At 47.1% G+C, this 15,468-nt stretch overlaps 1 protein-coding gene and 2 long non-coding RNA genes across 4 annotated transcripts; 2 read left to right on the top strand and 1 right to left on the bottom strand.

Moving 5' to 3' along the window:
• The first annotated feature begins 130 nt into the window (after positions 1-130).
• Positions 131-6,803, top strand: LOC136024380 (uncharacterized). The gene is made up of 4 exons (XR_010616815.1): positions 131-391; positions 833-952; positions 4,176-4,388; positions 6,611-6,803. It is a non-coding gene; the product is annotated as an uncharacterized LOC136024380 (long non-coding RNA).
• RAB11B (RAB11B, member RAS oncogene family) lies at positions 393-15,393 on the bottom strand. Its single transcript, XM_065699660.1, has 5 exons — positions 15,248-15,393; positions 9,832-10,027; positions 8,114-8,307; positions 6,680-6,760; positions 393-4,235 (listed from the first exon to the last, which is right to left on the bottom strand). Exons 1-5 carry the CDS (start codon positions 15,285-15,287, stop codon positions 4,090-4,092), a joined length of 657 nt encoding a protein of 218 aa, XP_065555732.1. The 5' UTR covers positions 15,288-15,393; the 3' UTR covers positions 393-4,089.
• LOC136024381 (uncharacterized) lies at positions 9,373-13,770 on the top strand. 2 transcript variants are annotated; one of them, XR_010616817.1, is made up of 3 exons: positions 9,373-10,114; positions 11,689-12,222; positions 12,305-13,770. It is a non-coding gene; the product is annotated as an uncharacterized LOC136024381 (long non-coding RNA). The 2 variants fall into 2 exon arrangements; XR_010616816.1 differs by having other exon boundaries at positions 9,373-12,222.
• Positions 15,394-15,468: the final 75 nt, after the last annotated feature.

Here is a 15,468-nt window from a genome sequence, read left to right as displayed (position 1 = left end):
TCCTCCAATCACCGCACCTCACTGCACTTACGCCAGCTCCTGCGTGACCAATGGGCCTTCAGAGAACCCGGCCGGCGTCGCTACGCGACCTCGCTGGCAACAGCAGCTGACCAATAGGAGCCCTGCAACGCAGTTGGGCCCCGCCCACTCTGGGTCTCCTCAGCTCCGGGTCCCTCCGCTGCTCGCTGAGGCGGCAGCGGCTCCGGGGGAGCACGACCGGGCCCCGGGCTCCCTCCCTGCCGCGCCCGGTGCTCGATACCGGCGGTAGAGAGCTCCCGCCCGCCGCTCCCCCCCCGGCTGAGGCTGATGCGGAGCCGGCGAGGGACCAGGCCCAAAGCTCCGTCCCCACCTCGTTCTCGACCGGCGTTTGGAACAGAACGTCGCACACACGGTATGATTTGGCAATCTTTATATCCACAGTACAGCGTAACCATGCACAAAAACCGAGTGAGGCGGTATTTACAAAGTGAAATTGCACTTAACACAGGAATCGGGGGGAAAGGTAAAGGAAGGGAACTTCTCTTCCGGGTTGCATAAAGGCCCAGTGCTGGTTATAGCCTACAAAGCCTGATAGACAACACTACTGTTCGATATCTGACCTGTGTAAAGTTAACTGTTACCTATTGAAAGAGTGAAGCCCTGGAGATACTCCATTAATCACCATTCATTATCAAGAGTCTGCAAGTCAAAAGAATACAACTTCAGCTCTGATTCACTGCGTTTTACCTTAAAGACCGTCAGTCTTCACCTGTAATTGACTGATTTTTCTCCTCTGACTTCAGTTTCAGGCTCTACCTTTAATAATGGGTTTTGTTCTATTTGTTTTCTGAAGGAAAAAGGCCTCCCTAAGTGACTGAGTCACTTCATAAGGATCTTCTTTCTGCTACAGAGTCTAGAACCTCTAACCAAGGTCTTCCTTTATGCTTGGAAAGGAAACAATCACCAAGCACAGGTAAGACTCATCCACTGCCAGTCCCCAAGACAGATCACATCCATAACTTCTAGAACAGTACAGCATGCAGGAATCAAAGTGTAAGGAAACAAAAATACCTTCTGTACACCCTTCCCACCCTGCTGCATCCTGTTCACACACAAATACCGTTACCAGCCTTTCCACATACTGTAAGGTCATTGCAGGTGATCTAACACTACAGCCTCTAAAGAAACCCAAACAAGGGGGATGTTTAGGATGCAGCAGTGCTTCTAACCCACTAGAGATGTTGAGAAGGGATCATAGTGCCTTGATGGTCTCCAGAGCACACACAAAAAGTAGCAAACAGTTACTTATCAACTGGATTTTTACATTGATGCAAGCGTAGAGCTCCAGACCTTCCTATGAACCAAGCTTTCTTGGCCTGTACAGGCTACAGACAAACTCCTGGGTGGAGACTTTAACTCACTTAAGTCTGTAAACATCTGACTCAAGAGGAAGATAAGCATTTAGATTGAGGCTAGTCTACCCAATGAACTTAATTTTACCAGTTACGTGTTTGTGTGCTCACCACCAAACACCTTTATGGGTGAATTTTGGCCTTTCCATAAGTAACAGGGTAGTTAGCAGTTGGTACACCACAGGTACACCAAACAGCCCTACAGCAAAAGGCTTTCCACAAAACACAGCAGAGCTCAAAACCACCCAGCCCCCCTGGCATGAACAGCACAGGCCAAAATCCACCTGCTCTGAGGGGTGTTTGGTCAATGCACAGTAAAGTTGTACAAGGGCTCTTCAACATCTGTATAATTTAATGGCACTTGAGCCCTAGACATGGACCTTTTGCTTGGACTCTGAGGCAGTTTAGAGTCTTCCACAAAGCCAAAGACTAAAGAAAATCCTTATGAGACAAATAAGTGACTAAACAGCTTCTCAGCCTCTTATAGCACACCAGGTTGATTTACAAGCTTCATGTTAAGAATAGGATTTGCAGAGTAAACCCATTCATACACACCCTCAACTAAGTTGTCTTTAACAGCATGATTCTTCCTCACAGTATTTCAACTCATTTAGTAAAGAGTTTTGTTCAAAAATTAAGGAGCTCAGCTCCATTAGCGTACACCTGCTCTTCAATGAAGTATTTTCAGTATCTCTGAATTTTCCACTCTGATGGGGTGCTTATCTGTCAGCCCTGCACATCTCATTTTGGTCTAGGACCACCAAAAAGAAGATGCCCCAGTTCCCACTGGCTGCATCTTCTCTCAGCGGGAGTATATTAAAAGTGTTAAAAGGTGCATCCTGAACTGGGACCCCTTTAGGACAGAGCCTAAAGAGGCATTCTCATCCTCATTCAGTGGGAAGAGGCTGCAAGCAGGAACCCCTTCACCTTGAATGTATCCTCTATAAACAAAGATGAAAAGTAGAAGTGCTTAGGCACCATGTGCACCCTTTGCTATGAGCTACAGCCCTCTGGATGCAGACAGTACAAAATTAAAGGCATTGGTCTGGAAGTCTTCGAAAAGAAGAATCAGAGTTAACCGCCCTTAATTTTATTACACAACCAGACAGAACAGTTGAGACTGGAATGTCAGATTCCCCCTTGACAAACAATTCACTTTCCTATTTGCTTTGTATCAGAAAAGAAAAATTAACTCACTAATAGGCATCAAGTGAGGTACAGGCTCAGAATACAAAGCAAAAATTCACTGCAAATTGCTTCAGAGAGCAGCAGATGGTCTCCAACTCTTCCTTTAGATAGTTTCACCCAGTATTTGCCTCATCATAACATTCAGCATGTACCAGAGGGGATGCCAAGCATGTAAGAGCTAGTGAAGGATGAAAAGTCGTCACAGAAGATGTTCACAAGCTAGCAAGAGACTGACTACACCAAGTTGTGGTAACATTCTTCCCATTCAGCAAAACAAAGTATTGTAGTAGTTAGCCCTGCTGATGACAAATCCCTTCCATCAGGTGAAGTACAATCATTTGAGAGTTACAGTCAGTAAAACTGAGTGAGAGGAAAACAACAGCTTAGTAGTTATTATGTGAAGTCTTAATATTACATATTTTAGTAGAGGTCAAGAAGATTATGCGCAAGGTCAATAGTGAAAGGTCATGAAGAGAAAGTTCAAGATGGTTCTGCAGAAGGTTTACAAAATGTATTATCGTGTTCCTCTACGACAGCCAAACCCCTTACAAGTGCAGGTCTATAGGTGACATGAACATATTGCTTCACTCACTCAAACAGGGTAGGAGAGATCTAGAGAAAAAAGCAGCATGCAAAAGAAACAAACAAAAACCAACCCTGGAACTACAGAAGCTCCTGCTTTCCAACACTGACCTACAGTACAAAATAAGCTACTTGTACAGGTTGCAAAAGGTTTCTGAAATCAAGGTGCTGGCACTTACTGTACAATAATGTGAACTCATTAACAGAAGCCATGAATAAATATTAAGCCACATCAGAGAGCCTGCACACGCAGCACAGGCATTCAGGGTGGCAGAGAAAGCAATGCAGACATACTTCATTGTTCCCAAATAAAACAAGAAGAGAGGAAGATTCCCCAAGCAGGAAACTGTAAGCTCCACAGCCAGACAAACTGTATTAGGGGTAATTACATATAAAGTAATGTTATTTTCAGAGTTCTTATGTGTGTGCAGCCACTAAAAACCTCACTGTGAGACTTGATCAGGACAGAAACAGAGCATTTGGTAGGTAGGACAGCTATTTTCTTTTAATTTCTCCCCCATGTTTACAGAAACACAAGACTGGGAGGAAAAAACCTTGTCACCTACATGTAGTTATTTCTTCAACTGTTATAGTCAAGTCCCCATGGTTTCTCTCCCCAAAAACCCTCAAAAACCTTTGAGAGTGTTTCATGGGATAATATCCAGCAGCAGATGTTCCAACACAAACATGTCTATCAGATCAGTGCCTACATTTCAAGCCCAAAAGTCACCACATGGAAGGGGAGTTCAGAGGCAGGGGGATGTTAGCCCTACGATTAAAGCTCTAAGATGAAAGGGGGGGATGGGACTTGGGAATGGGATAAAGGAGGGAAGAGGGAGTCACTGAATCACAGGAGATAAGAAGTGCACACAAGTTTCTAAATGAAGCACAGACGAATTTGGAGGTCACAGGAGTCATCTACAGGAGGTCACAGGTTCTGACAGCACTGGAGTTTGTTGGATTTCTGTCCATCGGTGGTTGGTGGGACACTGATGTCCACAACGTTGTTGCCAGGAGACTCGTCGTGCGCAGAGCGGTCCGCAATCTGCTTCTGCGAAACAATGCGGTAGATCTCTGCAACAAGAACACACTGCTCAGAGCACAGAAGGACGCGGCCTCCAACACAGCACACGTCAGAGCAAGCTGTCAGAGGTGATGCAAGAACCCAAGAACAAGGAAGATTTTAACTTGAGAGCTGTGAAAGGGAATCTAGTCTCAGCAGCTGTGGTATGTAACATCTGGCTGGCTTTCCAGCTCTGTAATGGACACGTCAGCTCTGTCTGGAAAAGTTATTAAGACAAGATTCCTTACTGCCTTCCACCACAGTGCTTTGTATCACGTTCTTGTTCAATGACTCCGTGAACATGGGTATTATTAAAAAGCTTTTTAAATGAGAAAGGATCAGGAATCATAGAATCATGGAATGCTTTGGGTTGGAAGGGACCTTAAAGCTCATCCAGCTCCAACCCCTTCCACAGGCAGGCACACCTTCCACTGGAGCAGGTTGCTCCAACCCCAGTCCAACAGCTCCATATCCCTCTTGTGCTGTTGCCCCAGAGCTGGATTAGGACTGCGGGGGGGGCGGGGGGGTGGTCTCTGCACAGCACAGGTCCTCCCTCAGCCTGCTGCTCACGCTCTGGGGATCAGCCCAGCACAGGGTGGGGTTCTGGATCACGGGGAGAATCCTCATTTCTAAAGTAGGGAATCATTTTTAATTCAAAAACAAGGCAGCACAATTAAGACACTCAAATCAACAGGATGCAAAACGTCACTGTGCAGCAGTGGTAACAGGGCTCCATTTCACACTTCAGCTTCTGGCAAGCTGCTGCTACTACCAAATGACAGCAGTGCCTCCCTGCAACAAATCTGTTCTCCCACCTATGACAGTAAAAAGCCACATGGCCCCATAAAGCTCCATATTGATCCAAAAATGCTTTTCCCAAGAGATGAATTTGACTCAAATTAATCTATGCCTGAAAGCACAAAGCTGTAACCACCAAAGAGAGACTGCCAGGGTCAAGGCCTTCAGAAACAAACCATTTCAAGTGCAGGTAGTAGAAATAACTTCAGTTGAAAACTTTTTAATATATGTATTTCACTGACTACAGTCCTTGCTCCAACTTCCCTCTATTGTGAAACAGGAAAAGGGCAAGGACCTCCCTGGAAATCTGTGGTAAATATTATGGTCACATTCATGCAGCCACAGCCTCAAAACAGCAACACCCAAAGTCTTTAGTGAGGATTCAAAATCATGGGGAACTCTGTGGGGTTTGCTGATGTGTTTATTAAGAGGTGGACATATTTACAATGTTTAAAATAGAAAACTTTAATCAAAGCTGATCTCATTCCCTTGGCAACTACCTGCAGCTTTCTTTGCTGGTTTGGGGTTTCTTTAGTTTTGGTGGGTTGTTTGGGTTCCCACCCCAGCCTTTAGTGATCCCTCAAACTGGTGGCCAGTAAGGAAGCTCCTGTCTTGCTGCTCCCACCCTCTTCCCTCCTCCAAGTGCCTCCATGGTTGCTCCCAGTTCACTGCTTTACACAGTACATCTTCCCAGGTTTCTTCTCCTCACATAGAAGGATGATTCTCCCCCAGGTAATCACTTTAAGAATGGCCTTTTCAGGACTACAGTCTCAACTAGCCACATCCCCACTGTACCTGAGCTGGTCAATCTCAACACTTTTGGGAGCCCAGGAGACAGTGTGTTGAGTTCAGTTTATTCGCTTATTTTACTGGCCTAGAATTCAGCTATGGTAAGGAACAGACAGGAATTGGATCTTGCCAACTGCTCTTGTTCACAGTATGGATCTTAAAAGAGCTTTTCAAAAACCAGAACAAACATACTGACAAATTACACAGCACTTTCCCCTCTCAGAATTTCAGATTGGTTTGGGTTGGAAGGAACCTTAAATCTCATCCAGTTCTGCCCCCCTGCCATAGGCAGGGACCCCTTCCACTGGAGCAGCTTGCTCCAAGCCCCTGTGTCCAACCTGGCCTTGAGCACTGCCAGGGATAGGGCAGCCACAGCTCCTCTGGGCACCGTGCCAGCACCTCAGCACCCTCACAGGGAAGAGCTTCTGCCTAAGAGCTCATCTCAGTCTCCCCTCTGGCAGGTTCAAGCCATTCCCCTTGTCCCGTCCCTACAGGCCCTTGTCCTAAGCCCCTTCTCCAGGTTTCTTGTAACCCCTTTAGGCACTGGAGCTGCTCTAAGGTCTCCCCTTCAGGAGCCTTCTCTTCTCCAGGCTGACCCAGCCCACCTCTCTCAGCCTGGCTCCAGAGCAGAGCTCCTCCAGCCCTCGCAGCATCTTCACTGCTCTCTATCAGGAGACTACGAACCTCCAAGTTCTTGGGCAGAAAGCAATGTGTGGGGTGGGAGGCAGACCAAAAAGCTAAGGTTGGAAGGCTTGCAAACTAACCAACATTCCTAACGCTTACTTCCCAAATATTCTAGGTAACTACAAAACACGCCATTGAAGAAGATCCACTACCTCACGAGGTCCTCCAAAAAACAAAAACATACCTGTAAGGATGTTCTTGAAGGCTTCTTCTACATTTGTTGAATCCAGAGCAGAAGTTTCAATAAAAGATAAGTTATTTTTCTCTGTAATAGACAACAATTGGTTCAATTAAGAATTGTACTATTACTTCATTTCACATTTACTTTGAGGTTTTCACTTTAATTTTTAGGCCAAACCAGATGGGGCACAGTCTTTTTTTTGTTTTCCTATTACATTAGGAACCTGATGCACCCATTATTTAGCTGCTGGTGTTTCAGCAGTGTCCCTTTGACCACTTCTGAGTACACTGTTCTCACCACAGCCCTTGTTCATAGAATTATAGTATAGTTAGGGTTGGAAAGGGCCTTAAGATCATCTAGTTCCAACTTCAGAACACATGTTTAAGCAAACTCTAGCAATATTCCTAGAAAAGATTTTAAAGGCTATACATTTAAATTCCACCTCCAAGTTTGACAGCCACACAAAATTAAGCTGAATGTCCCATGCATGCCCTGTACAGGCTCTGCAGCATAAAGACAATAAAATAATGCAGTGACAGCAGCTCACAAACCCACTTGATTTAGAATCATAGAATTATAGAATAGTTAGGGTTGGAAAGGACCTCAAGATCATCTAGTTCCAACCCCCCTGCCACAGGCAGGGACACCTCACACTAAACCATCCCACCCAAGGCTTCATCCAACCTGGCCTTGAACACTGCCAGGGATGGAGCACTCACAACCCCCTTGGACAACCGATTCCAGTGCCTCACCACCCTAACAGGAGAGAATTTCCTCCTTATATCCAATCTAAACTTCCCCTGTTTAAGTTTTAACCCGTTACCCCTTGTCCTGTCACTACAGTCTCTGACGAAGAGACCCTCCCCAGCATCCAAGAAAGACTTGGGAATCTGGAATCTTGAAGATTACCAGTCCCAAGTCTGATAAATGAAACTAGATGACACTACGCTCTGATGACATCAGTGCTCTGGAGCAGAAGCTCCACCACCTATGAGAAGGTTCAGTATTCATTTGCTGCTGCCCACACTGATCTGTACCTCAGCAGAACCAGCCCTCTAGGAAGGAAGGGAGGAAGGAAGGATATTTTAGGTTGTGATATTTTGTATTTCTCTTGTGACATTTTCCCTTCTCAGCATTGCTCACTGTGTCCAGCCCTCCTAGAGGAAGTGTTTCATCTTCAGCTATCAGGCAGCTCAAGGACAGTTTCAATCACGTGTACTACCACTAGATTGAAAAACAAAACAAAAACCAAACCCACAAACCCAACCAACCACACACACCATTTCATAAACCAAGAGGTTTTCACTTTAAAGGCAATCTTAAAAGCCTTTTTTAGGGTCAGAAATAAGCTCGAGGTGAAAGATCAGTCCTGGCCAACAGCTTGCACCAACATCATCACTTTCAGAAAGCACAAACCCAGCAACACTGTCAACAAACCTGCAAAAGCCCGGGCCTCATCGGTGGGCACAGCTCTCAGGTGACGGAGGTCACTCTTGTTCCCCACCAGCATGATGACAATGTTGTTGTCTGCATGATCTCTAAGCTCCTTTAGCCAGCGCTCCACATTCTCATAGGTGAGATGTTTGGCAATGTCATAGACAAGAAGAGCCCCAACAGCACCACGGTAATATCTGAAACCATAAGGTACAACCCATTAGAGTTCTGCCAGAGTTCCACCAACAGACCTGGTGTTTTGTTTATCTGGCACTTTTATCCTGGTGACAACAGGTTGGGTTCATTTCAACTCAAGCCAAGGGCTCAGGACAGCACAAGCCAGTCAGTACCAGCAATCCTGTAACTGCCACATCTCTCTTCCATGCAATCCTACCACTTCTCTGCTCCACCAGCACCTGGCTACCAAATCCCTGAACTGATTTGGGACACCAAGTCAGCAGAAAACATTCCCTTTCTATTGCTGGTTGGTGTTGTGCCGGCTCAGCAAGCTCAACTGGCCCAGCCATGTGTCAAGCAAGAGTTTGTGCCAGCACAGAGGAGAGGCAGGAGCACAGGACTAAAGATGAACTGCTTCTCATTAGCCACAGCTTGTTGTGGAACCAGTCTCAGCAGCAGTTTTTGTGCTTTTCCAGCAGTACGAAAAAGTTGAGGGTCACAAACCAGAAAATACATTTGAAAAACACACTAACAAAATGCAATTTGAAATCACTTACATCTGCTTCTGCATTCCTTTGTTTTGCATTCCTTCCCTACAGGAGCCCTTTGGTCTCCATGCTCTTGTACTGTTCTCCCATCTATTCTGCATTACCCTATTTCATCCGAGTGAGAAAGTTCCACTTACCTTGAGGTTAACACAAATGGCTCAGTCTGTGCATGATTCAGAAACAAGTCAGTCCCTTTAAAAACTAATATACATCTGTAACACTAGATATCAATTCACTGGTTAGAACATGCCCTGGATAACCAGGCATGCCAAAAGAGTTCTCTCCCCCTCTCCCCCCAAATATACTTCTGCCTATTGTCTGCATAAAATAGCTATAACCCACAGGTTACATCTTAAGACACTGGCTAGATTAACAAGGTTCTGTGCATAAAAACTTCTCAGCACCACTGTTCTAAACAGGGATGTGCCTAATGCTCCAGTCAGTAGTACCACAGTTCCCTTTCTTACTGGTTATTCAGCCTGCACTCTTGGACCTAATTTTCAGGGCTGCAACTAATTCCAAGTCATTGAGGGGGAAGTTTGCGGCTCCAGACTGTTCTAAAAATGCCTTCAGTCTCAAGATTGAGGGGGCAGTGGAGACCAAAAGCTACCATTCCTACACTACAGCTTGATGTCAAACAGTATCCAGTTTCAATATGGGGAATGAGTACCATTTCTGATGGAAGACAACACATCCAGGGCAGGTAAAAACCCAGAAACCCACATCACAAGGCTCAGAAGAGACCATCCCACCCTTTTGATTTAAGTGGTCATTTTTTTCTATAATATACCACTAGAATCTAAAAATTAGTTTCATTATATTAATCAAAGAAGACAAAAGTATTTCTTATCTTATGACTTGGATCTACATCGAAGTCTGTCACAATGATTTTGTCATGTGTCCCAAATGGGTTTCATTAATTCTCTACCCATAAGTTTTTCTGCAGCAGCTCTGCTAGAACTCTGCTCTCAGCCTGAGCAGAGCCCTGGTACTCACGCGGAGGTAATGGCACGGTATCGTTCTTGTCCTGCAGTATCCCAGATCTGGGCTTTTATTGTCTTCCCATCCACCTGGATGCTCCTGGTGGCAAATTCCACCCCAATAGTGCTCTTACTCTCCAGGTTAAACTCATTGCGTGTGAAACGGGACAGGAGATTACTCTTCCCAACTCCAGAGTCTCCAATCAAAACAACTGAAAGAAAAGACAGTATTTTAGATAGTAATTCTTCATCCCAGCATTTACACACTGCAGTGGAAGAGGACCCAGAGGAGTTGCAAGGTAGATAAACATAGGAGAAAGTTACACAGATGCCACCTTTTACTACTCACAGCTTGCTTCCCAAGCCCCCAAAGCCCCATGTTAACACTAAGTCAAGAACATGGCAACAGGCTGACAAAAGCCTGTGTACAGTATGAACCTACTCTAGTTTAAAAAAAAAAAAAAAAGCCACAATAAGTGGAATGAAACAATTCTTTGCAGACCTTTTTGGGGCCATATAGGGTGTTTTATTTCAATAATTCATAAATGTGTTCACCACAAAAAGGGGAAAATAGGAGATATTTGATCCTACAAATAGGACACAAAGCAAAGCAGAACCTGTGCCAGCAAAACAAGCTCTCGGAGGTTGTAGGAGAAGGAAAAGATGAGCTCAAAATCTCTGCCTCCACACGAGGTGTTGCCATGTTAACAGAGGAATGGTAGTGCAGGGAGATCTTTAGCACACAAAACACAGCTTTACTGGAAGGAAAAGATAAAAGGTACATCTTGTAGTAGGAGTTCCCCCTCCTTCAGGGCTGCAGCTCTGCCATCCTGCTGCTTCACACTCAGCCACGCTGCACCAGGCTCTCCACGAGACCTCATTCTCAACAGCTGCAGAGCCAGGATTTGGCATTCCACATACTTTATTTTTGTGTAGGTGCATTAGCTCCGCTTTCTTAAATCCCTGTATTACTGACCAGAGCGAGAAATAACAAGAGGGAAACAGACTAAAAGCAATTAAGCCACCCTCCCTTAGTCACAGCAAATCCTGCGTCACGTATGCCTTTGGGATTCAAACTAACAGCACCCTGGTTTGAGCAAAGGCAGCCACAGTCAGGAAGTTTCTTCAACCTTGGGAATATGTCCTACTCCAGTTCCAATCTGTTGATCTTCCTCATTCAACAATCTGCTTTTCCTACAGAAAAGGAGACACAGGCAGAAAACGTTCCTGATCCCTCCACAATGGATTACAGATGACTCTTGTCATTCCACACTTCCAGCATGAGCTCCCCAGCATCCTTCCTCCCAGGGTTAAGGATCATACTCATCTCTCAGTGTTATTATAAGTTTTTGTTGCTCAGGCTGTTGTTTCAGGACACAGCCCTGGCAGCACACTGCCAGCACATTCCCAAACTCCTGCTGTAGCCCTGTTACAGCTCCCGAGCTGCGCTGGGAGATGGCTGAAATGCTCCAGACTCCCCCCTCGCCTCATCTGGCTGAGGGCACAGACAGACAATTGTGCTGGCACAGCTGAACAGTCACAGCACAACAAAGGCAGGAACAAGCAGCTGGTGGGTCCCACAGCCACAAGCAGAAACAGGCAGCCACAATGTCCCACCTCGGATAGCTTAAAGCAGCTCCTCACACTGCTCTGCCCTCACTAGCAAACAGCAGAATCCAGTTTATAGGGTAAAATCATAGAATCCCAGCCTGGTCTGTGTTGGAAGGGACCTTAAAGCTCCTCCAGTCCCAACCCCCTGCCACAGGTAGGGACACCTTCCACTAGAGCAGCTTGCTCCAAGCCCCTGTGTCCAACCTGGCCTTGAACACTATAAAAAGATTTTAGGAGGAGTTCTAACTCTAGGATTTGTTAGCTTTATTTTCCAGACCGACAGTTTTTCATCACTAATTCCACTGGGTGTTCCAAAGCTCATGCATCTTACACAGTGATCCGCTGCCTTAGGGGAGGCTGTAGCCTACTTCAAAGTCCTGACCATGATGAGGAAGATGTAAGAACATCCACCATACAAGCTAGACCAGCTTGGAAAAACCCTGAAGCTTCAGCTGTTTCCAAAGGGAATTACCTTCTCATCAATCTGCAGCTGGAGAAAGCACAGCCTCCTCTTCAGGTTCTGGCCACCTCCTATCCTCTGGCATTTTAGAGCTATCAGCTTTGTGCACCAACCATGCAAATGGTTCTCAGGTCATTAACTCCATCTGTCACAGGAAGAAATTCAGGGGGTCCTGAGCTACTTTAGCTGGTTCCTTGCCTCGGCTGCAATCACCAGGCAAAGCTGCAGGTTCCCCCTTTCCCAGGTTGCTCCAGGTCCTAGCAGAGCTTGTGAGAGCATTTCTGAAGAGTTACTGGATGCAGAAGTAACACAGGAAGGCAGCCAGATCCCAACTCAGTAAGTAATGTTCCCTCTACCTTATAGTAGTGTATCCTTAATACTCAACCTTGAGCATCAAATTGTCTCTTTCTCCTGACAGTGAAAATGCCTAAGACTGAAAGTGCACAAGAAGACAGAACCCACACACTTTTGTTTTCTACAGGAATCAAGCAAGAAGATACCTTCCAGATTCTGGTCCAAGTGATCAGACCTTGATAAAGTTCCTACATTTGGGAACAGGCCACCAGACAGCACTGCCTGTTCAAATACACAAGTCCTGACGGAGTAGAAAAGCTCATCAGAAACATTAAGTCCTTCAGGTCACCAGGTATTGATGACAGATCTGACATTTGTCATAAGCACAAGCTTTGTTAGGCTTAAGCTCTCATCACAGCACTCTAAAATCCCACAAAGGTATAAGCAAACTCCCCTTTTCTCTGGGTGTTTATTCCTTCCTTTCTCACAAGCCAGCATCAGATTGAAAATAAACCCTGATAACAGCTCCTCTGCTGGAAAGGGACATTCATGCACACATCACATCTGAGTAGCTACAAGGCTTCCAATATTTTAACTCCTAATAAAAGGTCATGAATTCTGTTCCAGATCAAACCCATTCAAAACTCATCAGGAGAAGTTCCTGCTTTTTTAACCATCCCAGCTACAAACCTGGTTGGAGCAGAGCCTGGAGTCACTGGCTTTGCTTGGACTCCATCACCAAAACACTTCCCCAAGATCCTCACAGCCCCACAGACAAAACCCAGCTTCTTCTCCCAAAGGTTGGCCCAGTCACTTTGTGGTGATCAGTATAAGGAACAGTTCTGACTATCGGGATGCAGGCAGAAGAAAGTGAAATTGGGAATAAACAGGCCCTAGCTTAGCAGAGCTGCTTTGACCATGACCACACTCACATCCCCAGAGGGCCACCAAACCTTAAATTAGTTTTTGCCTACTGTGTGCCAGACCTGATAAGCCAACTGATGCTGGGCTCTCCCTGTGGAAATGGCTAGTCCTGAAGCAGAGGCTGATGGACACCATGAATGATGGAACACCAGGAACAGTGAGCCAGCTCCCACAGACACTGTTGCTACAAAACCCTTGGCCATTTTCACCCTTAGCCAACTGTTTTATAGACACTATTTCACATGAAAGAGACTAATAATAAATGGGGCCCTTTGCCTTTTAACCTTTACATAAAGCTGATTAATGGAATCATAGAATCATGGAATGGTTTGGGTTGAAGGGACCTTAAAGCTCATCCAGTTCCAGCCCCCTGCCATGGGCAGGCATACCTTCTACTAGAGCAGGTTGCTCAGTCAATGCTAAATCACAGAAGTTCCTGCACAAGCAATTCCACATCTCCCACTATATTAAAATCAAAGTAAAAATTGTGACTTTAAAGCAACACCACATTCAACTGGAACATCCAAAATAATATTACAACACAAGGATGCAAACTTCCAACACAAAAGCAACTGTAAAAGCCAGAAATCAGGGTCCCAACCAGATCTCCTTTGGAAACAGGAAGGAGTGGTCAAATCTTACATTTAATAAAAGTAATCTTTCCCAGACTCCTCCATTGCCATTTCTACCTCTGACACTACACAAACCAGACAGAAGACAGTTCAGAAGCCATGTACATTGCTAAGAAGGGGCTAAAGCAGAAGTCAATCAAACCCCTGGGCGTGATTTTTCTTCATGACACCAATTCCCCTCGATATTTAATTCCGTTACTGGCTGGGGCAGAAGGAAAAGAAGGGCGAGACAGTCCTACAGCAGAGATGTCATCCCACTTGGTCCCATTTATATGCATCAATTCTTGCCTAGTCCCAAAAAGCCAACAAGGAAGGAAGCAAAATATGAGGAAGGTTTGTTCATTTCCCAAAACAAACCCACGCAACAACCCCTACCCAAAAGACACACAGAAAAGGACAATTCCCTCACCCCCCATTTTTCATTAAGAGCTACAAACTATGCCAAGCTCCTCTGCAGCAGCAACACAGCAGGATGGGTAATGACCAAATAGCTTTAGGTGAAGTTTCACTCCAGATAGAATTCAAAATGCATTTCCAAGGTGAATGCAGTTTTGTCTCATTGACTATTCACAGAAAGACAGACAGAAAAGAAGTAAAATGTTTAGCCTTTCAAGTTCCTGGCTCTTAAATCACTTGGGAAATAGGTGGTGGATTGACTTCAGAAGGAAACTAGCTTAGCCCCAGACAGCTGAGCATGTTTTTGGAGGTTAGTCGTCTGCTTTACAGACAGAGAAGAAATCAGGGGTGTTTTCCACCCTATCCTGAAGGCTGCAAAGCAAATACACAGAACAGGCGAACATATCCAGCCAGGATTCCCAGCAGATGAGCACGAAACAAACATGGAGGCAAACGTTTGAGACCCATCGACACCATCGCTCGGGCCTCAACGGCAGAGATGTGGGACACTGCAGGGAACAGCTCAGCCCAGGCACCTTCACACACGCAGGACACTGACCTGCGGCAACCCTTACCCACCAGTGCCAACAAACCCACCTGAGCCAGCGCCACAGCAGCGCTGAGCGCGCCGGCAGCCACCCGCGTCCCCACCCAGCCGCCGCACGCAGGTGCTGGGCAACCCAAACGTCTCAGGTACGGGGACCGAAGCACCAACACAAGCCCATGCAAAGCCCGGTCGATGCTGTTCCGCTCCCCGGCCCGTTACCGGCGCTCCGCGGGCACCTGCGAGCACTCCTCCATCGGAACCCAAGTTTCCCCACCTCGGCTCGCACCGGGGCGATCCCGGGGCCACCCCCGCCTGCGGCACCCCCGGCCCAGGCCCCGCCCCAGGCCCCCGCGGATCCCCACCGCCGCAGCGCAGCCCCGCCGCGGGGCGCGCCCGCGGGGCTCCCCCGCCACAGCCCGGAGCCGGAGCCGGGCCCGGGCAGGCCCCGCGAGGCCGGGCCGGGCCGCCCCGCGCACAAAGGCCGCGGCGGCCCCCCCGAGCCCGGAGCGGCGAGGCCCGGCGGGCCGGGCCGGGCCGGGGCGGGCAGCGCGGCCGCGGGCAGCGGTACCTTTGAAGAGGTAGTCGTACTCGTCGTCCCGGGTGCCCATGGCGATGGCGGCGCCGACCCTCTGCTGCCAGGCACCGACCGCGGCCCAGCCGGGAGGGGGGAGAACGGGGCACCGCGCCCGCCGCCGCCTATCAGCGCCCGCCAGAGCCCGCAGGAGGCGGGCGCCGCGCCAGACCCATCAGCGGCGGCCAATAGGCAGCTGTCGAGGCTCTGAGTGGCGG

This window comes from Lathamus discolor, chromosome 21, assembly GCF_037157495.1.
Source record: "Lathamus discolor isolate bLatDis1 chromosome 21, bLatDis1.hap1, whole genome shotgun sequence".
In the NCBI taxonomy this organism is placed as follows: Eukaryota; Metazoa; Chordata; class Aves; order Psittaciformes; family Psittacidae; genus Lathamus; species Lathamus discolor.
This window is presented reverse-complemented; position numbering and strand designations above follow the sequence as displayed.

What these genes read in the sequence shown, in the direction of transcription:
- RAB11B (XM_065699660.1), bottom strand. Translation starts at nt 15,287, where the DNA reads ATGGGCACCCGGGACGACGAGTACGACTACCTCTTCAAAG. An exon ending in GTACGACTACCTCTTCAAAG is followed by an intron (nt 10,028 to 15,247) that starts GTACCGCTGCCC and finishes CTTTTCTTTCAG; the next exon opens with TTGTTTTGATTGGAGACTCT. An exon ending in CTTCAAGAACATCCTTACAG is followed by an intron (nt 4,236 to 6,679) that starts GTATGTTTTTGT and finishes TTCTTGTTGCAG; the next exon opens with AGATCTACCGCATTGTTTCG.